Source organism: Camelus ferus, chromosome 8, assembly GCF_009834535.1.
Source record: "Camelus ferus isolate YT-003-E chromosome 8, BCGSAC_Cfer_1.0, whole genome shotgun sequence".
Lineage (NCBI taxonomy): Eukaryota > Metazoa > Chordata > Mammalia > Artiodactyla > Camelidae > Camelus > Camelus ferus.
The window spans coordinates 60395053-60420352 of NC_045703.1; the positions used below are offsets into that span (position 1 = coordinate 60395053).

General features: G+C 43.2%; 2 protein-coding genes across 4 annotated transcripts in view; both read left to right on the forward strand.

Annotated features, from left to right (window-relative positions):
* Positions 1–16988: 16988 nt before the first annotated feature.
* PLEKHG1 (pleckstrin homology and RhoGEF domain containing G1) overlaps positions 16989–25300 on the forward strand; it is a 213795-nt gene continuing 205483 nt past the window's right edge. For both annotated transcript variants that reach the window (XM_032485161.1, XM_032485162.1), the window contains exon 1: positions 16989–17241. The gene's annotated coding sequence lies outside the window, so the exon portion shown is untranslated. The remainder of the gene's footprint in view (positions 17242–25300) is intronic.
* LOC116665442 (sulfated surface glycoprotein 185-like) lies at positions 17250–22477 on the forward strand. 2 transcript variants are annotated; one of them, XM_032485167.1, is made up of 3 exons: positions 17250–17780; positions 18037–18131; positions 18236–22477. In XM_032485167.1, the coding sequence occupies exons 1-2, from the start codon at positions 17283–17285 to the stop codon at positions 18037–18039; spliced, it is 501 nt and encodes a 166-aa protein (XP_032341058.1). In that variant the 5' UTR covers positions 17250–17282; the 3' UTR covers positions 18040–18131; positions 18236–22477. The 2 variants fall into 2 exon arrangements, with proteins under 2 accessions (XP_032341058.1, XP_032341057.1); XM_032485166.1 differs by having other exon boundaries at positions 17250–18131.

A 25300-nucleotide genomic window follows, 5' to 3' on the forward strand; every position in this document is an offset into this window, starting at 1 on the left:
GGGTTTGGCCAGGCTGGGGAGGACCGGACGCCTCCAGCAGCGCGGGCTGGTTGGGGAAGCAGGAAGGCCAAGGTGAAGGGGGCTGGCTGCCTTCCACCTTGTCCCGCCTCTATTTCTCATCTGGTTCCGAGAATCAATTGTTCTGCGTTAAGTGGATGGAGGGACTTTCCTGGCCTCCTATCTGCGCTCATAACTAGACTGAGTGGAGCCTGCAACAATGGCTTTCTATTTAGAACCACAAATCAGGCACTGCGTCGGCATTCTCCGTAGAGGAGGAAGGGAGCGGATTGTCATCTATTTTTGCGGAAAGGCTGTAAGGAGAAGGTAACAATTCTAATTCTATCAAACTCCAGTGGCTGCTTTCTTTTATCAATAATGTAATCTGTTGGTCTAAAAGCCCATCCTCGACTCCCCAAATTTGAAATATTCAACTGGACTCCTATGCAGGAAATGCTGAAATATAAGAGTAACTGGCAAACCTGGAGAGGTTTCTAGGAATAAGGCAAATGAGTATAAAATATTCTCCATAGAAAATATAAAAGTGTTCTAAATTAGGCTACAGTCTCTTTTGACCAAGCTCTGCTCAAGCCTCGCTCTCCTGAGTTCACCATTACTATCATTCTGTGTACTTATTTCCAGAACAATTCCCAATGTAGTTACATATTTAGTAAATGTGTATTCATATTTATGTCCATATGCCTAAATACATTGCTCTTGCGGTATCAAAATTCATTTTCTAAAAGCCTGAAGGTGGAAAATGAACAGAATGGTGAGTGCATGCTACAGCGGAAACACGAAGCTTTTCATATTCTGTAAATAAAGTACTCATCCACATAACCTTGGATTTTCCTGCCATGCTCAGGGAGATTTTGTGAAAGGACAAAGCTGATCCTGTATTTTCCTGCTTGGATTTCTTACCTGCTTCTGGAAACCTCCGCTAGATTCCCCACCCCACACAATCCTTAGCGTATCTGACAGGTATAAAGAGAGAGAAATCCAAGGATGGACACAGCTGTCACCCATGCTGCCCTTACAGAGGGAGAGCCCTCCCCGCACCAACAGCTAGAGGGGCACAGGCTGCCAGGGTCTCCCGACACTTGCATCCATCCTTTGAATAAAGATGTGGGCATTGTCTCTGTGGCTTTCTTAGATCTCCAGTTTAACAGTGATTTTGTGCAAGTTCTCTTGCCTTTGTCTTAAACTCAAAACTCTCTTCTCCCACCAGGAAACACAAGGTTTAATAGCCTTACAAATGGAGGCTTTCCCCCGAGAGAGAAAGGAGGCTAGTTAGATAACTCATAGACAGGAAACGGTTAGGTGAATTATTAATACACTACACAATAAAGAAGATTTCTTCACTTGGATGATAAAGCACACCATGTGAGCACTTTTGAGCTCTCTTGCACTTCCTGTGACTCCTAAGAGTGTCAAGCCTCAGAGCATAAAACTGAGAAGGTCAGAATTCAATTTCACATCACCTGTTGCCAAGGGCAGCTCTCACTGGGGCTGAATTAACCACTGATTCTTATTCTGCTTTCATAAAGTGACAAGCAAATTTAAACTGAGATAATTTCATTAGAGGGCGAGCTCAGGGCGTTCACCCTCCCCTCTTTATTTCCATGTGGTACTCAGGATCCATGTTGGTTATTGTCAAATATCACAGCAGTTTCTCCTGCTTTCACTGCAAAGGCAAGTGACAAATTGCTTTGGGGTCAGGTTTTATGAAGACGATAAAATCCTCTAATGGGTTTCAGGTGCTTTTTTACCGCCCGTCATGAGGCCATCTTAAGGTCACTGCATGGATATTATCAGGGCTCAGTGATATCGACAGGACAGGTGTGCCTGACGTTTTTCTTTTACATCTCCTTTGAAGAATTTCCATTGAAATCAGGGGGTCTTAGATGCTAGGATTTGCTATATAAAGGGAAAATCATTTACCTTCTACACTTCCTCAAAGATTCCATTTCTGATATGACCCTGTGATCCTCAAGAGTAATTTTTTCCCCACCACCTCTCTTGTGCTGGGAAAAAATGCATCTCTGCTTAGCACCAAACATGGTTCCTCTTCAAAACATGGGTGATGCCTGATGACAGCATCCCAGTGACCCATCAAAGGCACCATCGGCTCTGGAAATCAGATAGTCCTTTGACCCCCTTGGAGCTGCAGATTCTGGAATCTGAGGTCCAATCTGATATGGCAGCATCAGAGAAACGTATTTTTCCCTTCTAGTGAACTACTTCATTTAGTTTTTATTTTATTTTATTTTTCATTAAAACATTTTTTATTGAAGTATAGTTGATTTACAATGTTGTATTAGTTTTTGGTGTACAGTGTGTGTGTGTACACATTCAGGCTACTCCACACCATTCAGTCTGGTTCCCTGTGCTGTACCGTAGGACCTTGTTGTTTATCTATTCTGTATAGAGTAGTTTATATCTGCCAATCCAGAAAAGCATATTTTAAAAGAGAGAGGAGTGTATTATTCTGAAATAACATTTTCTGTTATGCCAGTCTTGTAATTGGCAATGTATCCATTACACCCAACTGCAGCCTTTGCTTAATTTTTAAAGCTTCATATTAAAATGTTCAAGATTTACATGAAAATAATTATCTCCTGGGGCCCCTAAGCCCCATGAGTGAAGGGAACAGGCTTGATGCTCCCTTTTCCACGTCCCAAAATGGCAGGAATACCCAGTGGGTGCCTCAGGAGCCTCTCAGAGACAGAAATGGTAGAATTCCCGCTGTCATTCTCAGGAAACCAAGGAGGGCCAGTGTTGCAGAGCCTCCAGGAACACCATCCTCACCGTGGGATTCTACAGCTCCTTCCCGGGGAGAATCTTACTCTTGTCTCCGCCCTGGCCTCCCACCACCCACCCAGTCACATCCTGCTGAGGAGAGGGAACCCCTGTTCCCAGCAGTTCACTCTAAGTGGCTGCCTGACAGCCCCTCAGCGTCTGTTCTCAGAGGCTGGCAGTCTCCAGGCCCCACCCTGTCGGGAGCTGGGTCTCAACCAAGCCCAACCAAAGGGTCTGCAAATAACGTCACTTGTCCGTCTGGTGTGGTTTCCTTTTCCTAAGAAAAGGCCTTTCAGTCCGTTCAGCCTGCCTTTAAACCGCAGCTTCCCCTCTACCAGAAGGCTGTTACGTGCTGTTACCTTCTATACCATCGCACGAGGCACGGGCATTATCGCGTCTGTCTGCTCTCGGATCTGAGCCCCAGCGACTTCTAGCTGGGTGGCCCCAGGAAAATTCCTGACCTCTCTAGTGCTCCATTTCTTTATCAGCAAAATGGAGATGATGATGATGATGATGATGATGATGATGATGATGATGATGATGATGATGATGATGTGTTATCTTTTTATAGGGTTCTTTGTTGTATTAAATAACACAAGCAAAGCACTTACCAATACCTAACACTATAGAAATCTCTCAATGAACAAATCACAGTTATTCAATTTTCTTTTCCAATTCTCATGTTCTTTCATATATTCTGTAATAGAATATATATTTCTGTGCTTTTTTCATATTATTAAAAAATGCTGGACAATCAGATGATAGTTCATGTGTCCAGATACTAAATAGACCTCAATTAAATAGATTAATTGTATGTGTTCTATTAATGGAGAAAGCAGTGAATGAAGAGAAAATATCCCGTCAGAGACACAGGGTATTTTTCAAAGTTACTTCTGTGCTAAGGCCTGAGAATCTGAGGTTCTTCTCAGTATAATTATCCCCAGCCTTATACAGTAAGAATTAATATTCAGAAAGGTCACCCTGAGCTACTACAAGATCTGTACCATTGAGGAAAGGATCCGATTATTTTAAGACCACATTTTTTATTGCTTTTTAAAAAAATTCTTACTTTGTTATTGAAGTGTCGTCAATTTACAATGTTAGATGACATTTTAAGGTACCAGTGTGCCTAAAGATTTCCTACATCACATATTGCAAAGAAAAGGGAGTTCTGGGGACCTCAAAATTCACTAAGCCATAGCACCCCATTTCCTAGTGTTTTATTTAATCCACACTCTACTGAACTGAGTGAGGGAAGGACTTGTCTGTGGATCAGAAGATTTCTGGCTGCATGTGGTTGAACAAGCGTACACCACATCTCTTGTTTCTGTCCTCCTCCAAGACCATGTCATTGGTGATTATGTATGGGTTAGGCCTCAGAGTAGCACAGGAAACACATAGCCACCAGATGAGATACCACTCAAAGCATTTTTTTCATACTATTACACAAACCATGAAAATACTCCTACGAGGCAAATATTAATACACAGAAATGGTGAATTCCTTTCTATCGCTGGAGAAATGAGGGACCGTAAGCAGTTGAAAGGCCACCTGAAATTCACAGCAGGAGCTGCTCTTCTCTAGCTGGTTAATACCAGGATTTAGGTCGGCGGATCCCCTCATCGCTGACCGTGCTGCCTTTGAAGATTTGTGAAAACCTGCAGTTCTGACTTCCTCTTAACCTGAATTTTACCAGTTTAGGGGAGAATGACCATTTCGGGGAGGGTTGTGCTCTGTCTCCCAGCTGGAAGCACAGTAGCCCATTGACTGTGCGGACCTAGGAGTGACTCATAATGCAGCTGCTTAGATTTATGGCCAGTTGATGGATTTAAGGGCTGTTGGCGCTTTTATTGAAATTCATATTAATAAAGAAAGGGGCTCTATAAAAACTTACTGTTGCATGGAGAGAATGCATGAAGCATCACAGAGCAAGGATTATGATGTCTTTACAACTAAAGAAGTGGGGTAGAACCATGCTTTCTTTCATCAGGCTCTGCGGCCTTAAAAGCAAGTAGGCTCTGAGGGACTTTACCCATAAAATTGGCAGGACAAACTAAACTTCAGATATTATATATAAACTCCTGTTTTCCTCTTACCACCAAGAAGTTACTTTTACTGCCAAGACGTAATGTGGCTTTTTTTTTTTTTTTCAAAGATCAGACATAAACACTCCAAGGTGGAATTCTGGCAAGTTCTTCTCTTGTCCAAGTTCTTAATTTATGCCAACATGCAGCATGGAGTTTTCAGCTACTTAAGAGAAATCAAATCCTGGTTATGTAATATAGCAGCATAAAACTCTGAAAGAACATTCAGATTTATATGGGAGAGGACCCATTCCTCTTTTTATAGAAAATCTCCTCTGGCATTAGGAGCTAGCCAGGCTCTCAGTATACCAAGCTGAATGTCAGATGCCAGGGAGAGCACGGTTCACGTTTGCTGCACATCTGCTGTGTTTTGGGCACAATGTCCATCTTATTTCACTTAGCAACACAATGATGCATCAAGGTATGATTTCACTCCATCGTACAAGTGAGAAAACCAAGGCCAATAGAGGTTAAGTAACAATGTCATCAGGGTCATCTTGAGAAACTGTGGTAGGCAGGATTCTGAAAATGGTTCCTAAGATTCCATGCCCTAAACCTTGGAACTTGTGAATATAATGAGATACCATTCCTGTGATTATGTTATATCATATGGCTCAGATGACCTTAAAATAAGATTATCCATGGACTTCTAATTTAATCACATACATCCTTAAAAGCAGAGTGCTTTCTCTGCCTGTTATTGGAAGAAGTAGGCAGAGAGATTTGAAGCATGAAAGGGCTTGATGATTGAAGTTGGAGGAATTGAAGAGGCCACATTTGAAGACTAGAGAGATGCCTGTAGGAGATGAGAATGACACTTAACTGACAGCCAGCAAGGAAACCGAACCTCAGTCCTACAACCACAAGAAGCTGAATGCTGCCAACAATCTGAATGAATTTGGAAGTAGATTCTTCCTCAGAACCTCAGATGTTCAGATAAGAACACAGCTAGCCAACACCTTGCATGTAAATCCTCAGCAGATAACCCCATGGAGCCATGCCAGATTCTGACCTATGAAAACTGTCAGATAACAAATCCTTCCACGTTTGTGGAGATTTGTTATGCAGTAATAGAAAAATAACATAGCAATTAAGTGGAGAAGCTGAGATTCAGACCCTGCTCCATGTGGCTTTAACCAAGCCAAGAAGAAAACTTCCAGCCTCATCACAAAACTGCCTTAAATAGGTTAACACAAAATAAAAAACTAACTCATTTCCATAACAGATTAGAAAAATTAGCTCTCGGTTTAGTATTTATCTCCACCCCTATCCCTGACTTCATCCTCAGGAACATCCACATTTCTGCTGATGGACCTCTGGAACTCTGTCACTGTTGTCATTATATTATGACCTTCATCATATCATGCTTCCCAACTTGCAAAGTGCTTTCTCCTTCATTATCTAATTTTCTCTTCACAACTGCTCTGCAAAGCAGATGGGACAGGAATAATTATCCTCACCCTCCAGCTGAAACAGCTGAAGAGCAAACCAATCCTGGCTCCCCTCCAAATGCAGTCTTTTCCTAGAGATTAAGAAACTGAAACTCAGAGCAATCAAGTGACATACCCGGGGTCGCAAATCTACTGGGCTCACAAGTCCTGGTCCTCACAGCACACTGACCTGGAATTCCTTCTCCCTCAGCCCTCTGACCCCAACTGAGCTGCACCCACAGCCTTCTTCCAAGTCACATCCTTCTGACTCCAGTCCCTCCTCACTCAAGGCCCTCCAGCCAAATGGACCTCCCTCCCAGTGGTTACCCGCTCCTGCCTCAGGGCATTTGTACTGGCTGCAGATGCTCTTTCTGCATGGAATACTCTCTGTCTTTGCTCTTTCCCCTTTGGCATGTTAACTCCTACTCATCCTTCTGATCCCAGTTCAAAGGACAGTGTTAGAGACATCTCCCCTGAACCTCTAGAGTAGGTTAATGTTTCAGCATACATCCTCATAATATCCTTTACTTTCTACAATGGGCAGTTGGTTCTAATTGGGGTATTAAGTCATACAAATCGATTCTCCCCATTATATGGCAACTCCATGAGGACCAAAACAGCATCTCTTTTGCTCCCCTGTGCCTAGCATGGTCCTGGCACATACACAGGGATCAGCAAATACTGGATGACCTAGTAAGTGCACTTATATACTTATGCATAAATGAAATAATACAGCTACTTTTCAGGCAGGAAGGCCATTCCATCAAGTCCCTCCAAGGGGTCAGCAAGGGAGGGTACTTTGGCAATACTACACCACTTCTTTCTACATGCACCATTCTCACGCCGAGCCCAAGAAGTGAGTGTAAGTCCTTGCCAGTAAAAATGTTACATTCCCACCTCCTGAAAACCAAGCAAAATAAACAAACCAAAAAACCCTTCACAATCCTGACTGGAAAGCACCCTGTACCCCTGAGCATTTCCTCCTTTTCATGGGCTGGTGTGGATGGTATTTCTTACCTCCTCCCAGTGACAGCTCTATTGACAGATTTGCTGAGGAAGCGCCACCCTCCGCTCCCACAGGCGACCTGCTGGAAGCCGGGCGCACAATGGGAGCTGCTGTGTAGACCATGATTCTTCTGGGTCTATCTCTTTTCAGCTATAAAAACCACCTGACACTTATATAGTCATTCATGAATAAATTGGCATTTTTATTTTATTTTCCTGACAAGAGTTACTTGGGTAATTCTTTGAAATGTTGCACTAGACTGCCCCTCGGGTCCTTCCCAGTTCTGAAAAATTCCATCTGTGATTTACTAGTTTTGCCCTTCAGACGTAGCAGCCGTGGATTCACAGCCTCGTCTCATTCCTTGAATGAAGCGAAACAGCATCTGATTCCAGAAATTTCTACAACAACGTGGAGAATGCCTTCCTCTGTGAAGAGGGACGTGAGTAATGCGCTAAAGTTACTCTTAATCTAGTTTAAGCTCATTTATCCCCTATGCGTCTGCCAAGTAGTTAGCCACCTAATAAAAAAAAGACTTTAGTAGAGAGGCTCTGACTTTCAAGAACCCATCAAAGAATCATTTTATTATATGAATAACTGCCTTCAATTCTATCAATTTTGTTTGTCAAGGTTTGTTTTTTTTTTAATGTGTACATGCAAGCCTGACCATTATGAAATTAACTGTCTCACCTGTCTCATCCTATCATTGTCAATAATCACAGGTTGAGTGCACACCCAGTCAAGGAGTTTGGTCCTTGCAGTTTTAGGGGAAGAGAATATAGGCAGTGCATGGTTTTGACATTCTGAGTGGGGAGCTCATCCCTGGGGTATTTAGGAAAACCTAATACAAGACATAGGACTAAAATTTCTCCTTGGAGAAAGGACACATCTCCTCAAAGAATGTAAGAAAACATATCCCAGCTACAAACACAGAAATTCACGTGGTATCATATAATCCATATGATGGAAAAATTTATGTGAAATAATAATAATAATAATAGACAAGATGGTCAAATAGGGGCTAGGTTAATGGGTCTTGAATATTGGGCTAAGAAATTTGAACTTGATTCTAAACTAAGAAGCCACTAAGTTTGTTCAAGAAGTGGCTGATGTCCATATGAGAGGTACACCCTTCCTCTCCTCTATGAGGGCAGGCATTTGTTCCCTTGTCTGCGCACTCAGAGTATCACGTTGAGAGTGGGGTTCCCTGGTTCAAGCATCTTTCTTTAACAATGCTGAGGGATTTTGTGAACATATAATATTGTGAAGTTACTGAATATGAAATTAATTGAAAATTAACCTATCCACACTATGGGATAACCCATATACGGTTTTCTAAATCAATGTATGTAAGTGACTATGTAAACAACCAACTGCAAATAGGAGGCAGACAGCCCAGTAAAGCGTCAGAGCCTCTCTTACTAAGAGATTTACCAACCAAGTAAGACCGACATGGGGAGGATTCACATCCATCACCTTCTTTTAAGGGGAATATTTAGGTCCCAGGCCTGTCAAGCACTTCTTCTTTCATCTTCCTGATTTAGGATAATTTGGTGATTCTTGTAGGTACCCAGCTGGTCCACATTCCACTGTAATCCACAATGGGCTGATTATTTCCTTGCATCGGAGATAAAACAGAATATAATTCAGAGATCAGCCTGCAGTCAAGTTTACAATTTCTCAAAGTTAAGTGTGTAAGTAGAGAGACTTCCTCAACTATAATCCTCAACTCAAGCTACATTTTTTCCCACTTAACCCCTGTGCAAGCCTGGACAATGCTGGTATTTAATTAAGCACGTTCTCCTCCAGTGTGAGCTCTGCAAAACCCCAGCTCCAAGTGACAGCCTAGGGAACAGCTTCCTTTGTGGACAGGACCGCATCCCCAGGGCAGGGAAGGGGGTGACTTACACACCTCATGGCTTGCGAAGAGCAGTGGCCAGGGAGTTAGTCAGTGCAGAGAGAGACACAGATTGCAGGCCATCAGGCAAGTCTCCCCACTACTCAGAAGGCTGGAGTCTCTGATTACTCTCTGGGTCAACACTCTTAAAATCCTTCCTGGCCACACAGCTTGGTTCTGCTTTTAACCATTTAGGGGCTCTTTCTGTGTGGTTAGCTATGCAAACACTGTGCTACTGAGATCCGGTGGCAGCCCCATTGTGCAGAGTGCATGAAAGCCTGAAAGGGGGCATATCTCAGTTGGGGAAGTCTGCGATGAGGACTTGAACTAAAGCCAGAGTAAGAGGACTGCAAAGAAGGAATAGATGGTACTGCTTCATCTTTATGTATTATGTTTTTAATTATAAGATTACAGGAGGTGTTTGTTAATTGAATCGGCCCACATCAAGGTTGTCTTTTTTTTTTTTTTTTTTTCCTTCACTTGCTGCATAGGTTTAAAAGACCCCTTCTGTTCCTGAAAGGTGGAAGGATACATTTCCTAAGAGAAATAGGAGCTCAAAACATCTTGCTAGGAATGCGGGAGTCAAGTCTCAGGAAAGTATTCGGTTGCTGGAAAGTTATCATGAAATTGGGTTCTTCATAAACAAAGTCCTTCTGTAATTACAGAAAAACCAACTTTGAAACCAGTATCCTGAGTGTGCCTGAAGTTAATTGCATTACAAAGGACTCCAATCTACACAGGCAGTTGAGTCCGAGTAATTTGTGCGGTTTCCACCTTCTATCATATTTCTGTCTAGATACTTGGAAGGCGGGTTTTGTCTGTACCAAAGTCAATTGTCCAATTATGGTGAAAAAGTCAAGGGAAATTATAAAAATGAAGAACCAATTTTTTAAAGATTGTTTTTTAAGGAAACAAATTTAGAAAAAGTATGATGTTTCTTTGGCCTCGGGTTTGTTTCATCACAAAATTCCAAAGAAAAGTGGAACGTCTCAGAATTCATACCCAATATGTTGATATTATGTAGTCAGGTTTTGCTGAATGAAGCTGGAAAGAAAATGTTAATGGGAATAAGGATTTTGATAATGTAAACAAAGTTGACCTTTTTTAAAAAAACTTTTTTTTTTGTTTATTTGTGGGGGTTTTTTGGAAGGGGATGTAATTAAGTTTATTTATTTGTTTATTTATTTTTTAAATGGAGATACTCCGAATTGAATCTGAGACCTCCTGTATGCTAAGCATGTGCTCTAGCCCCGAGCTACACCCTCCCATCCACCCATAAAGTTGACTTTTTGAGGGGAAAGGGGCTTAGAAATAAAAATAAGGAAAGAAGGGAAGTCTGGGAGAATAGATCTGTACAAACAGGCAGAAATACATATGAAAAAGTGATGGTGACGGGAAGCTGGATTTCATTTCTGTTCTGAAGAAAGTGGGACAAGAGAAACAGTTAGGAGGTCTCACCAGTCTTTAATGGATGCAACACATAATTCTAAATATTCAAGGTATATTCGCTGAGCAAGCCCAAAGGAACTAATACATATTAAAAATATTTCATTTATTCTGAATAATTCTTAAGTTAATTAATAGAGTCTGATTGCTAAAGGTGATGAATAAAATTGTTCCTAAGTTTAATAACAGAAAGATTTGGAGAAAAACATATGTTTGAGATTTTTTATTTATAAATTATGTATATGAGAAAAATTCAGTTCACCGTAGGACTATAGCAAACCAGAAAATTTGATCATGCTAACTTGAAAGTATCTTGGGGTTAAAGTGATTTCATCATCAATTCTCATTTTCCAAGGTGCTCCCAGAAATAAAATAAAAATTTGATCTTTCTCCATTCACTGCTTAATTCTCCTTTGCTCCCCATGTCATCACACTTTCTTCAAAGACTATGCTTTATAAGCTACTGATAACTGCTTACTCTATTATCAAACACTGCTTAAATTTCACGTCTTCATATTTTCAAATATCAATGTTCCCCATTCAAAATGAATCTTCCTTTTTTTTTTTGAGAATTTCATGGGATTTAATTTTTTAATTTTGCATTTGTCTTAAAAATTGGGATTAGGCTTTATTTAAATTAAAGTTCACATTTTAACCTATTAACTATGTAATATGAAGACCCAATCCTAGATCATTTTATTCCAATTATCAAACATTTTAAACAACATTTTGCAGTTGACACACAACAACCTTGAAAGCCTGGTGTCATTGAAACTTTTCCTTCCAGAGTTTTCACTTGAAATAAGGTTATTTTTTATGCTTCAAGAAACAGCTGTTTAAGGGGAGGGTATAGCTCAGTGGTAGAGCGTGTGATTAGCATGGATGAGGTCCTGGCTTCAATCCCCAGTGCCTCCATTAAAAATAAACATATAAAACCCTAATTACCCCCAAATTTTAAAAAAATGAATAAAAAAATAAATCTAATTACCTCCCTCCCCTCAAAAAAGAGAAAAAAAAACCAAACACACACACAAAGAAACAGCCTGCCACTATTTAAAATGGAAAAGAAAAAAAGGAATAGCATAGTATTTATTAACTATCCAGTCTCCAAATTTGCCAGTAGCTTCTAAAGAGTTGTTACAGAGCCCTTAGTGATGACCCGGTAATTATTTCTAAGATGATGTTGTGTCTGAAAGAGAACTGCCAATTTACAGTCTCAAAGACCTTTTTTGGGGGCATTAATGAATAAGAATAATTATGGGGTTTCCCCCTTTTCCGCTGATCACCTTGTTCTCTATAATTAGTCCCCTTTTTACTCCTTTCTACAGGATGTGCGTTCAGATCTTAGATGTAAAATTCCTTTCTCACAGGCAGTAGGGTTAAGTGTAAAGTTGTGTGGAAGAAAGGAAAACTAGATAACCACTAAGCTCCATTTGAAGGTAGCAAGCAACACACGAGGGTGTGGGTTTCAGGGGGTGAAAAATCTCCCCCTCCCCCTCTGCCACCCTCACTTGCATTGGTTCAGGTACTAAGTGAGCTTCCTGTGAGCTCTTCTTTCAACCCACACACTTCACCTGGCAGGTAAGGTCCAAACAACTTGCCTGTTTGACTGAGAGGAGGGATAGGACCTAGGAATCCCTGGGACCAGGACCACCACAGGTGGCACCACTCACCGGTCTTTTGCTCTGCCTCTGACCAATATTCTGGAGTCCCTGTGTCTCCAGTGGTCTTTAATGAAATGTCTTTGCATAAAACCTTAAATCTTACTGTAGTACGTATTTTCCTAGGCTGGCTCCTGAAAGAGCTTAAATTTGAGATGCCTGATCTAAAGGGACTCCTCCAGTGCACACTTAAAGAGATGCTGTTGGTACTTAAGATGGGACAAACGTTTATAGTACAGGACTGTCCCAGATTGCAGAAAGTTTAGCCACCCTGGCACCTAACCACCAGTAGACTCCCCCTTCTACTGTGACAACAAAACACCACCCTTCCCCTATTTCCAAATGACTCCAAGGGCATAGGACTCTTCCTGTGAAGAACTTCTAAACATCAGTTTTTTGAGAAATAAAGTTAGAAGCAGCTCTTTCCTCTAACACATCCGACATAGAGAAAGCAGCTCAAAAAAATATGCTGAATTTCAGAAGCTGCCAAATGTATATTATCCTATGAACTTGAAAATAGAGCTAATTCTGAAGCAGAAGCATAAGTTGTCCAGCGTTGCTTTATTTTGGTATAATACCACTGAGAATGTTCTCTGTTACAGAGATTTTCAGGTCATCTGCATAAAATAATATTGGCTTTGGTTAATTTTTTCTGCAAATATCAGTATTTATAAAGCATGTACACACAGCTTGACTTTACTATATTGATCAAAATTGAGAACATTCAGGCAATTAAATGAATAGATAAAGTTATGATGGTGACTATGCACTATTTATAGTTCTTATTTTCAAGTGTTTCTGTTCTCCTGGCACATTTCTGTCATGCTTTTTGCATCTCTTGGTTCCTCTTTGCTGTCTTCTCACCCTGGTTGGTATCTGGGGTCCTCCTCCTCTCCTGGGGGCCCCTTTACCAGCAGGCAATTAAGCTTTTTAAGAAATCTCATGCACTCACTATGCTTGTCCATTAATGGGCAGGATAATCCTTCACTATATTTATAATCCTTGATAGATAATGAATTTACACTTGCCTCCTGGACATCAGGTCTTAACCCACCAGGCTACTAATAAAGGGAAGTTTAGGCATTATGTTGCAGACCAGCAATAGACATATTCTAAAGTATCAGGATTTCCGGTGACCTCAAATTTACCTATCTTTAAATCCAACTCAACTAGATACTAAGAATCAGAAACGTGTCTAATTTTTATCTTTCACTGTTTGAGGTTAATATCACTTCTTGATTTTTGAATCTTCTGGCTGATTAGAGGCTGGAGAGACAGGAGTGCCAGCACCAGCATCGAGTCTGATCGCCACTCCTGGCTGGAGAGGATTTGAAGGCACGTGTCAGTCTACCCCAAACTTGCTTACATTCTTGGTTTTCTGGCCTCCTTAAATGAGACTTTGCCATAAGTCCCTTCGCTTACCCCAGACTCTTTAACACAGTCAGAATGTTCTAGGTTGTCTTCAAACCAAATTTGAAAATTGAAATAGCTTTAAAAAAAAATGCGTTTTTCCTGAGGTGCTCCTATAACCCACTGGAGGTGATATTTCTGATCTTGTGTAATCATAAATTCAGTGCAGTCATCATCAACACCATAAAAGTTATCACCAACAGTCATAAAATAAAAGCGAGGCATGATCCAGCCTTTTAACTCTGTAGGCTTTGCAAACATTAACTCGCACATGTGCGTGGATCAATGACCCTGAAATGTGAGTCTCTACAGGCCTGTGTCTGGTTGCACTGCCTTTCATTAGAAACAGCTGAGTAGGTGGGTCACATGGTGAACAGGAAGCAGAGCTCCGTGTTTGAAACCTGCTCCGCCACGTACAGTGTGTGCCTTGAGCAAGTCACTGAAACTTCCTGAATCGCCATGACCTTGTGTGCAATTTAGGGATTATAGTGTCTGCCTCACTGGGTCTGTGTGAGGGAATGGATGAGATGATCTCAAAAGGCAAACACACTTCTTTAAGACCCAATCTTATTCGAGAAAGGAAAAGCTATGACTTGAGGGATACACTAGGTCTAGGCTGGCTGCTGTCAGATTCTTCTTACCCCTCTCCTGCTTGGTATCTCAGGATTGCAGGGGTGGCAGTGGGGACATCCCTGTAGGCTAAGGGTTCCAAGTTCCCTGTCATCTGGGTTCATCCCATGGAAGGTACTGGATTGGAGGGTGAAAGAAAGGAGAAACCAGGGTATTTCTCCCAGTCTCTGCCCATGTCTAAGACAGTGGTTCCTTTTCTGGCCTCTACAGACAGCTTCCATCTATAACACCCCCTCTCCCTGCCCCTTCAGCTGTGGGGTGATGCTAGCTTCCCGCTGTTGTTAATTTCTGAACTGCCTCACTGTCTCCTGTTGGATTCTTGGTTCTTCCATCATTTGTAGAGACAATTCCCTGCATTAAAGTCTCTCTTTTATAAATATTCTAGGTGGTTTCTGTTTCCCTTCCTTGACCTTGACTGATATTAGTAATAGCATCAGGAAGACTGCTTATACACAGACACACACCACACACACACACACACACACACACACACACACATTCTGATACTGGAGATGCATCATTAGAAAGTCATTCTATTGGATTCCACTGGATTCTTTTTCTTCAAGGGGGAGAGTACATATTACAACATGGAGTGCTACATAATAGCATTTTCCCAACTCTTATGTTGTCATTTCATCCATCCATCCATTCATCCACCCATTGAACATTTTATATCTCTTACAAGTTAGGAGTTGAGCCAAGTGCCGGGCACACATGATAAGCTAGATAAACAGCGTGTCAGCCCAGGTAATTTCAAGCTCTCTCTCTAATGATCTGAAGGGCAGAATACACTTATTTGGAAATCGGGAATGATAACGTGGGCTAGGTGCCTAATGTTACGCTTGGCATACAGCATCAACAAAAGAGATTTCACATTCCTGTTTCCAGGAGCCACCTCCCACCTCATTAAGAAATTGAGGTGCAATGAAATGGGCTGGACAGGAAATATAATAATCCATTCCATAGATAAAGAACCAAAGTTCAGGACTGTTATCTGCCTAAGGGTGAGTAGCTAGTAAGTTGCAGTCTGCACACCGCTTCACTAATTACTTTACACTAAGTCCTCTGTGCTAAGATGTGTGTGACTGAGTGGGAACGGGGAGTGGAGCAGCAGAGAGAGCATTTTGCAAGGAATCAGGAAACCCTGATTCTCCTCCCTTCCTCTCCAAGTTGTCCCTAAACCCCATCTGTCAGACACTAACACACTCATCAGTTAGCTTCTTTGAATCTGTGTCAAATGAGGGCCAGCACCTAGCTCACAGGATTAAAAGACACCATAAATGTGGCACATGCTGTACCATGAGGTGCTCCTGCTCGCTTCATCGAAAGTAACAACACAGAGAGACGATGGGGTGACAGGCACGGTTTTGTGCGAGCCCTGGGTACTGGAAAAGGTCTGATCAGCCTCCAGAGTCTCTGTTTCCTGTCTGTGAAAGGAAATGAGCACCTGCCCAGCAGATCTCTCAAGGGGGTTGCAAGACCAGCTTTGAAGATGGCAAAAATCTGTTTCAGTCCCATTGCAAATCATCCGTGGTAAATGTGCCCCAAGCATAACCCAGTCTCATAGCTTTAGGTCATACAAGTCAGTTGTGAAGAAAAAATAAATTACAAAACAGATTATAAACTGCACAGTGTAGGGAGACAACTATAACACTGTTCTCAATGTACTGCACAAAACCATATTTTGTTTCAAGTCTTTATTATAATTTCCATAGCCATGTGCATGCATAAGAGCAGATAAAGGGGGAACCAGCAGCAATAATAGCTAACATTTATCTATCCAATAATGGTGCCGGGAACCTCCTAAGCCTTTCCAACCCATTATTTTATTTAAATCACAAGAAGCAACTCTATGAAGTAGGCACTATCATCATTATCCCCATTTTACAGATGTGGGAACTGAGGCACAGAGAGGTCAATAATTCTCTCAAGGTCACACAGCCAGTGACTGGTAACTCTGAGGGTCTGTAAAAAGTCACGTAAGAGTGCGTCCTTACAAATTACAGAACCTAATGGAGTTAACAGGCGAACACAAACGGCTGCCTTTGAAAGGAGATAAGTGTTCAGAAATCCCTTCTCATGCCTTTGACGTTTATCTTAGGCACCTTGGACTGAAGTTGTAATTTCACTACACAGCTGGTACCTTTAAACACTTATCTGGCTATTACAAAGGTTAGTCTTCTTTGCCTCCTTTTACACTTTTACTTTCTCTAAGCAAAGATTATATGGTACATTAACTGAGGTGATTAGGGTAATGACGCCTGAAAAACAGTGAGCTTCCTCCTTCTTTGTACATATTATTACTCCAGAGCTTCTGTATAACACTAAAATGTCGAATTAAAAGAATTATTTTGGTATTGTTTTTGCAAAATCATGTGGTAAAGGATCACGTCAAGAGAAAAGTAAACCTGACAATCCCAGAAAATGAAGAAAAGTGATGTCTGCGAAAACGGTAGTAGGGCTTTTTTCTTTTCTTTCTTTTTTTTTTTTTTTTTTTTTTTTGGTAATTTTTCCCCCAGGGGCTGTAATTTGACTGCTCTCTTTGGCAACCCTCCAGAGACAAGTCCAAGTGCTTAATCTTTCTCTTTCTCTCCCCCCCCCCCTCCTCCCCACCTTTCTCGCCCGGGGCGGAGGGGAGGAGGGACCGAAAATCCGCTGCTCGCGGCGGCCCGCGGAGCCCGCATCCCTGCGCCGGGAGGGGCGGGTCGGGGCGCGGCCGAGCGGGGAGCGCGGCCGAGCGGTGGGGCCGAGCCCGACGAAGAGGAAGTCCGAGCCCGGGCGGCGGTGCAGGGCGCTCGGCGGGCGCCGGAGCCCGCGCAGCGCAGCCGCACCTTCCCCGGCCGACCTGCGAGCGCGGCCCGCGCCGGGAGCCGCCCCTCCCCGGGTAAGCGCCCGCTTTGCCTGACACCAGATCCTTTTCCAGGGATGGGACCGCTCGCTGGGAGCCCCGAGGAACGGGAAGGGGACCCGGAGACCCTCGGCCCGGCGCCCCAGATCCGCAGGTGGAGGCGGGCGGAGCGGGGTACGGGGCCCTTGTCCCCCGCGCGCTCCCTCCGGGGTGGGGGCCGGCGGTGTCGGGGGAGCGCCCCGCCGCCGGGGACCCGGGCCCGCCGCTGCTCGCCGCCGCCGCCGCCGCCGCCGCCCGGCTCCAGGTTCCCGGCTCCCGAGTCCCGGCCCCGGTCCCCGGTCCCCGGTCCCCGAGTCCCCGAGCCCCGGGCGCTCCCGCCCGTCCTCCGCAGCTGCGGGAGCCATAGCGTTTGCTCCTCCGAGCAGGGGTTTCTGAGTGCGCTCAGGAGTGTTACCAACCCAACCTCCACAACTCTTAACAGGACAGTCGGAAGGCGGAACTTGAGCGCCCGCCGCGCTCGGTCAGCTCCCCAACACCGGGCCCGGCGCCTGGCCCCCCAGGACGGGCGAACTGCGGTGGGAGTCCGGAGGCCAGGGCGCGGTGGCGCGGTGGGCTTGGAGGGTCCTTGCCTTTGGAGAATAGCCTTGGTGTCCCAGCTCTGCATATGTGCCCTTGAGGGGGGTGGTGGAGGACCGAAAGCTGGTGGCCGTTGGGTCATGGGGGTAAATATAACACCTGGTCCGTGGGGACTTGGCAGACTTTTCTAGCCTCGGAGGACATCCGGGGTCTGCAGTGATGCCAGCCGCCCGGCCACCTCTTTGTGTCCTCTAGTGAGAGTCCGGTTCTTAAACCAGAAGCCCAAGGAGGTTCTGACTGGGGAAAGCGGTTAAGCTGTTGCATTTCATTCTGTTCTTGGAAACAATGAGGTCGGTGACTTTTTAAAAAAACACTCTGGTGGAGTCTTGTTAGACTTTTCATCAAGTATTTCATTAAGTTCTGGTCCTTAATGCTCCCTTTGTACCACCCTCAGGTGGCCACTGCTACTGCACATATTTTTGAAATAGTCCCGTGGAAGGCTGTTTCCAGCCGGCATCATGGAAGACAATATCCATCTCAGATGGAGAGTTGCTTTGGGGGTTTTCCGACGACTGGATACAGAACTTCCTTGTATTTCGGATTTAAACCAGGAGACCAGAATGTTGACTCTAGGTCAGATTTGCCATGAAACAGAATTCCAGGCCTAGATAGATCATGTAATGCTATAAAAATAGTTATCAAGTGTTGAAATCAGCGTCTTTGGGCTTCTCAGTTTCTGTAGTTGACATACTTTTAAAGAATTTATAAACTTTGGACTTTGATTAAATGCTATTAAAACATTTCCAAGCCCATCGCATCTGGGAATAAGAAAACTGCATTCTAACTTCGTCTTTGCCAGTTAAGACCTGAACAAGCTGTTCCACCTCTGGTGGCCTTGGCTTCCTCCCTCATGAAGTGGTTTAGATGAACTAGATAGTTTTAAAGCTTCAAGCTCACTCCTCACTGCCCCCTCCTCCCAGTAGTCTTTATTTGATCTACCATATTTAAGACTTGGATATAAAAGTGATGGTTTGATATTATGGCCTTTACCACCTTTGAATCAATTCCTCACTTTGCTTTTGGTCCTATTTGAAGCCATGTGTCATAAGCCACTAACCCACCTTAAGAAACGTTTCCCCAGAGTTCTCCCTCCTCATTGACTTCATCCTCAGTAGATCATCAGTAGCCGTCACGGTATGACCTTCCTTCTCCCTGGCGTAGCTGCTCCCTGAAGCGTTCCGTGGAAGGGCAAAGCACAGCGAGAAACAGTCACCTGGCAGTCAGATCCATGCCCGAGTCCTGCTTTCCTCGATGGTTTTTCCTACTTATCTCCATCCTCACCAAGAGCACCAGCTTCCTTCAGTGACTTTAACATGAATGATGTTCCTACACACAAGCTTAAATATTTCCAAGGGAGACTCCATCGGTGCTTTGCAAAGGTTTAAACAAATCAATAGGAAGTGACAAGATAATTTTTCAAAAGCGAGAATAACCAGTACTGTTTTGTTCTCCTCCTTTGAGGATATGATTTTTTTTAAGTGATTTAATTCAGAGTGAATGGTTTGTAGTCTGACACATATATGAGGAAGATGTTTGAGCGCAAGCACTAAATCTTTTGAGCTCTTAGTAAACTAAAAGCAATTCCTGGATCTATACTCTGATTCTTGAAGGCTGCAATCCACTTTTTGCGAATTTCTCCCTCCTCCCCCCTTTCACTGCTAGTAGTTGGGTCTTTTAAACAGTTGCCATCTTTGAATCCTCCTTCAGGCAAAGATTTTTCCATGGAATAGTAAAACTAGAATGCATCTTGGAGGATCTAGTCCAGCCCCTACATCTTAAAGATTTGGGAAAGCACCAAATGGTGGTTAAGAATCAGTGCTCTGAAACTAGCTGACCTGTGTATGGAGTTTGCCTCTGCAGCTTGATGGCACCGTGACCTTGACCCCTCTAAGGAAATTATTTAGACGTAGATTATTTTATAATCGAGAAAGAGTAATAATCATAGTTGAGCGTTCTCTCCAGATGATCTCACCTTTGCTCATTTCTTCCTCTCTGAATTTAGGAAATAGTGACTCTTCTCCTGATCTGTGCTGAGCACTGGTGATTGTTAATGAAATAATCCGTAGTAAGTGTAGGGCACCTTGTGTGCTTCAAGGATGATTGTTGTTGATAAACCAGGTGCCAAGAGTGAGTGATTTTGCTGAAGGCTACACAGCTCTCAACTGGCAGAGCTGTGCTTTAACCCCGATCACTTCTCTTTCCCCTGAACTGCACTCCCTAGAAGTGATGGTGGCATGGGGACATATTTTAAATTAAATGACATAGTTCACTAGTTAAGAAAAAAAAATTCCTTGCCTCTTTTGACTTAAAAAGAACATGGTTTCTAAAGCAAATGTCATGTACCAAGCAGGGATGTGAATAGAAACATTTTCTAGACAAAGACCCTCTGCAACTTAAGATTTGTGTATGGCAGGCATCTCAAATATTAATGTTTCATCACAGCCTCCATCAATCTTGCTTTATAAAATGAAGGGCTGACCCCACGCCATTTGAGCATTCAGAGTCATGGGCATCTGTGCCAAGTAGAACTTACTGACTGCAGGGCCTGCTTTCAAGTAATTAAGAGATTACTGCATGCTCTGCATCATATTGCTTGTGCTGGTGAAAAGCAAAAAGCAACAGATGCTTTAGCGAAGGTGACCGAACTATAGGCTGGTCATCGAAGCAGGGGGGGCCTGGGTTTGCTGTAGAATAACTGGGCCGCAGGTCACCCAGGTGCTGAAGAACAGCTTCTCGTACACCCGGGGATCGCCACCCCAGTGGTGAGGAGTTGACTGTAGGTCTAGCATAGTTTTCATGCTTGAGTCATGTTTGAGTATCTTTTGAATCTGAATACACAAGATTATCCAGAAATGATCCTCTGCTGAGATGCAAGCCATGTAAAAATTCCCAAACCTAAACATCCCCTTTTGATAAATATTAATTATATTTGAAGGAAAGCAAAAGTGACCTGGAAGCATGGATCTGAAAAAATCCATAATCTCTTCTGCCTTCCCCCTTCCCATATAAATCCTGGAGGAAGGACAACTTGTAGAGTGTTAATGTTAGGCTAAGTTTTAAAAAGATTCCAGCTGCACCCCCGTGGTGTTCTAAACTGATGTCTTTAATTAAGAAAGCTGTTTGGGTAAGCTTTAATGACCAGGGTGCTGCAGAAACCACTTATCACCAGCACTAGGAAGGTGAAACCATTACAGCATTAGCCAAAAGCTAGCAAGCCCTTAAATGTGAGAAGGACATTTTTTAAAAAATGTCAAAGACAAAGTTGAAATGGGTGTGAGTGTAATCATCAGTAAAACTTTAGAATTCTCATAAAAGAAATCACTAGATCAGTAAATCATCATACCATTAAACTGGCTCCAATGTTTGAAGTGGTAAATAGATCTTACAGTTGTTCACTGTGTGTCTAGTTACATTTAACCCTGACTTAAATGACCCGAGTTTGAATAGAGATGGAAGCGGGTGATGAGAATTTCTACACCAGGGGGTGGTAACCTTTTCCTGTAAAGAGCCAGATAGGAAATATTTTAAGTTTTGTGGTCCTTGTGTATCTCTGTTGTATATTCTTTGATTTGCAGAAGGGGGGATTGTTTGTTTACATAAATCCTTTAAAAAGGTAAAAACTAATCTTTGCTTGAAAAGAGGCTTTTCACTGGAAATTGAAATAAGTGTCAGTAAACCAAAAAAGAAAAAAAAAAAAAAAAGATGGCAGCCAGAGTTTGCCAACTCTGTTCTAAATGAAATATTCTCTCGTTGATGGCCTTCGGTATTTTCGTGGAACCTCAGAATGACAGATTTCATAAGCTCTGTCTAAGCTGACTCACTTTAAACAGACTTATAATCAAAGCTCCTGTGTTACTCTTTCTTCCAGTCACTTTTCTTTCTTTTCTCTTTACACTGGGCTTAGAAAAGTCTCTGTTAGACGTAGCGATCAGTGGACGTAGGAATGAATGGCAGTGCCAAATTTCAACACTCCTCCTGAGTGAGATGCTGAAAAGGGAGAGAAGCTCAGTGGGGATGGAATAAAGTCCACATTGAAACCGGTCACTGATGAAGATCACTGATCATGTGCACTGAAGCTCAGATCCCCAGTGGGCACCCTCGGGCGGTGGTGCTTACATTTCTTCTAGCACCTCCCCACGTCTCCCCCACGTCCCTGTCACTCAGGACAACTCTCGAGCCCTAGGTGTGCTGTGCACGCTCTCACCACTGACGGGCTCCTTCCATACGAAGTTTAAATACACATCTCTTCCATGGAGCTTCTCTTCGTCTTACTGGGAAGAGACAGAGGCACTTGCACGCTCATATTAACACAGGACCTTATACATGAAGCAGGTAGAAGGACAAGAGAAATGTGGGGATCCCCAGTGGACAAATACTACCTTTCAAAGTTGGGGGAACAGTTTTATTCCTCTCTGTAGCTTCAGGGATCTTGTCTTACACCTTTGGACCGGTCACTGAGTCCGAACTGTTTCCATGCTTTTTGTGTGATACATAGTGCAGCACCTCTGTGTCTGGATTTGAAGTCAGGCTGAGCCGATGTCTGGTCCTGGCTTCTTAACCTGCTGTCCTATCTTTTTTTTTTTTTTGAATATGTAAACATACTGCTTTTTAAAAATTTTTTAGTTTATTGAGTTATAATCGGTTTACAATGTTGTGTCATCTTTCCAGTGTAGAGCACAATTTCTCAGTTATACATGGACATACACATATTCGTTGTTGAATTCTTTTTCACCATGAGCTACCACAAGATCTTGTATATATTTCCCTGTGCTATACAGTATAATTTTGTTGTGTGTGTCCCATCTTTAAAGTAGATAATGAGAATGACCTCTCAATTGCTAGGGATAAATGAGATTTTCCTCTGTCAAGCATTTAGTTCAGGGTCTGACACGCGGTGATTGCTCAATAAATGGAAATCTTTGTTCATTCCAGAGTCATTTACTGAGAACCTACTGTGCCTGAGTAGTGCCTGATGCAGTGAATCCAAGAGCCATGGTCTCCATAGTGATGTGATCAGTGAAGGGGAGAATCTGGGTGAGGGATGGGCCACCTTAGATGGTGCTCTAGGAAGCCTGTCAGAGAAGGCAGTCTTGGAACTGCAACTTAAATGGTAACAATGAGTCCCTACTTCATCTGATCTAAGATACTTTTGAAATGCACCCTTTTTAAATGTACCAGTAAGAAAGAAGAAATGCTGTCAATAAAATTGATACAATCTCTTATAAGATGCATCCATAAATTGTAGAAAATGTGCATCTTAGCACCAATGAAATACATTGATATTTGTGCTCAATAAATAACCATCGGATCAGTTCCTGTTACTCTGTGGCTGCATACAAGGTTCAGCTCTGAGTGCTTTCACTGTAACTGAGTTTGTCCCTTCTGTTTCTTAGGTCTGAAAAGTTGACTTGGAACTGGCAAAGAGTAAAATACGGTAAATTCAAGTATTGTGAGACATTTGTGATCTGAGGTGCTTTAAAAATCGTTTAAAACATTCACTTTGGTCATTTCAGTGAACAAAATGTCGGGTGACTACTGTTGAAGTGAAGTTGGCCTCCACGTAACTTGGGTAGGAGCGAAGCTGAGCAGCCCTTGCAGCCGATAATTCCTTTTGGCAGCTGTCTGCAGAGATGTGTGAATCTTTAATGCACAGAAATGCCTTCCTCAGGGCAGTGAAGGCATTAGCTGGAGCTTACTTCCTTCTGTTTCCCAGATTTCATTTAACACAAATACTTCTTCTCTCCTCTGTATCCCCAGGGGCTGATCACTCCTCTAACCCAGCAGGTCCTTTGTGATAATGAAATGGAGGAGGCTCCCTTTAGAGCCGCCCCCTCTTCCCTGCTCTGGGGAGTCTCTGGGTTTTCATAGTCCAAGCAGTGTTTTCTCTTGCCCCACCCTCCTCCCTGCTTAGAGAGTGAAATACTGCTTAAGTCGTTGCTTTCTGACCACCCTCTAAACTCTGATTCCGCATCAAGATCTTCCTCTGAACCCACTTTGGAGCTTTCTCCAGCTCTCCCCTCCCGTCCAAGATCTCTGTTTCTGGATGGATGACTCAATGGGAGCTTTGACAATACTTGGCTATTTCTAGCTGTAATAAAGTGTGCTTTCATGCTGTTTTGATTTCAGTTTCAACGCGCCACTCAAGGGCCTAGCACGCGTCAGCACGCCAGCCCTCCACACGTGGTGGCCTGCCTCTCCCCCTGCCACCTGGAGTCTGTTCCTTTGGGGCACTTTCAGCAACTCCCACCCTCTCCTGGCAGAGCTCCCTTCCTGCACCCCGCCTGCCTGGGGTGGGGGGTGGGCTCTGTCAGCGCAGGCCAAGGAGGAAGCAAAGTGCAGACCTTCCACCCTTTCCAGAGCCACATCCTTCCTCCCCCCACCTTCTCCTGTCACCGAAGCCCTCATACTGTAGGAGGTCTTTGGAACCCACACCAACTCCAGCTGAAATATGAGTCTTTGGAAACAAATAGATGCAAAGGAAAGGCCATTTGTAGGCATTCCAGGGGTGCGTATTAACCACAGTCCAGCCTTAGGATGATTTAAGGCTGTTTCTGACCTGTGACTAGAAAGCTGGTTGGGGGTGTGTGTGTGTGTGTGAAGATGTGAGAGATGTGAACCGTGTGAGGAAGGGGTGAAGGCTGAGCCAAGGCCATCACAGAGTTCAGCTCTCCATGCCCGTGTGATTACAGACAGTCCTCAAACACTGACATCTGTGCTTCTCTGATGTGCTCAGAGAGAGGAAAATCTGTAATCTGGGGCATAAATATACGATCCCGTGTTTGTTCCCTTTAACCACGTAGACCTGTCATTAGTTTAAGCATCTATGTTGTGCTAAAATATTATAGCTGCTTCAAAGGAGGATGTCGTAGCTGGTCTGAAACAGCTTACAGCTTAAATATTCAGTTGTCTCACGTGTTTTAGAATTTGAATCAACTAAACATATGAATTAGGAAGCACAAGAGTCAAAATCAGGAATATAGGGTTACTGAGTGGGGGGCAGAGGAGTCTATTAGAGGAGACGTAGACTTCCAGAGGCGATTTTTTAAAAAGAAAAACCTTTCTTTACCTTGTGCTCCTCCCATCACAGGTCAGCGTTCTAGAGAACTACTTGCTAAGGACTAACGAGGGTGAGGCCGTAGGGTGATGAGATGCGCAGGGAGAGGACGGGAAGTGGGCGTGCGCATGTGCTGATCAGGATTGGCTGTGTCTAGCAAAGTGCTTTGGGAAATACTTGCAAGCTTTTGGAATATAGTTATGGAGCAAAATCTTGGTGGTCTTGGCTTTTGTCCACTTCTCTTCATTGTCTCTATAAGATAAATGCTTATTTTCCCCTCTCTCCTTTAACGGTTGTTCAGATTAAACTCTAAGGAGTGCCATTTCATCACAATATTTAATGATCTCTGATCTTGAAGCTAAAATGGCAAGAAAAGTAATGTGAAAATAATGTGTCTGAGGCATG

What these genes read in the sequence shown, in the direction of transcription:
- LOC116665442 (XM_032485166.1), top strand. Translation starts at nt 17,283, where the DNA reads ATGGGACCGCTCGCTGGGAGCCCCGAGGAACGGGAAGGGGACCCGGAG.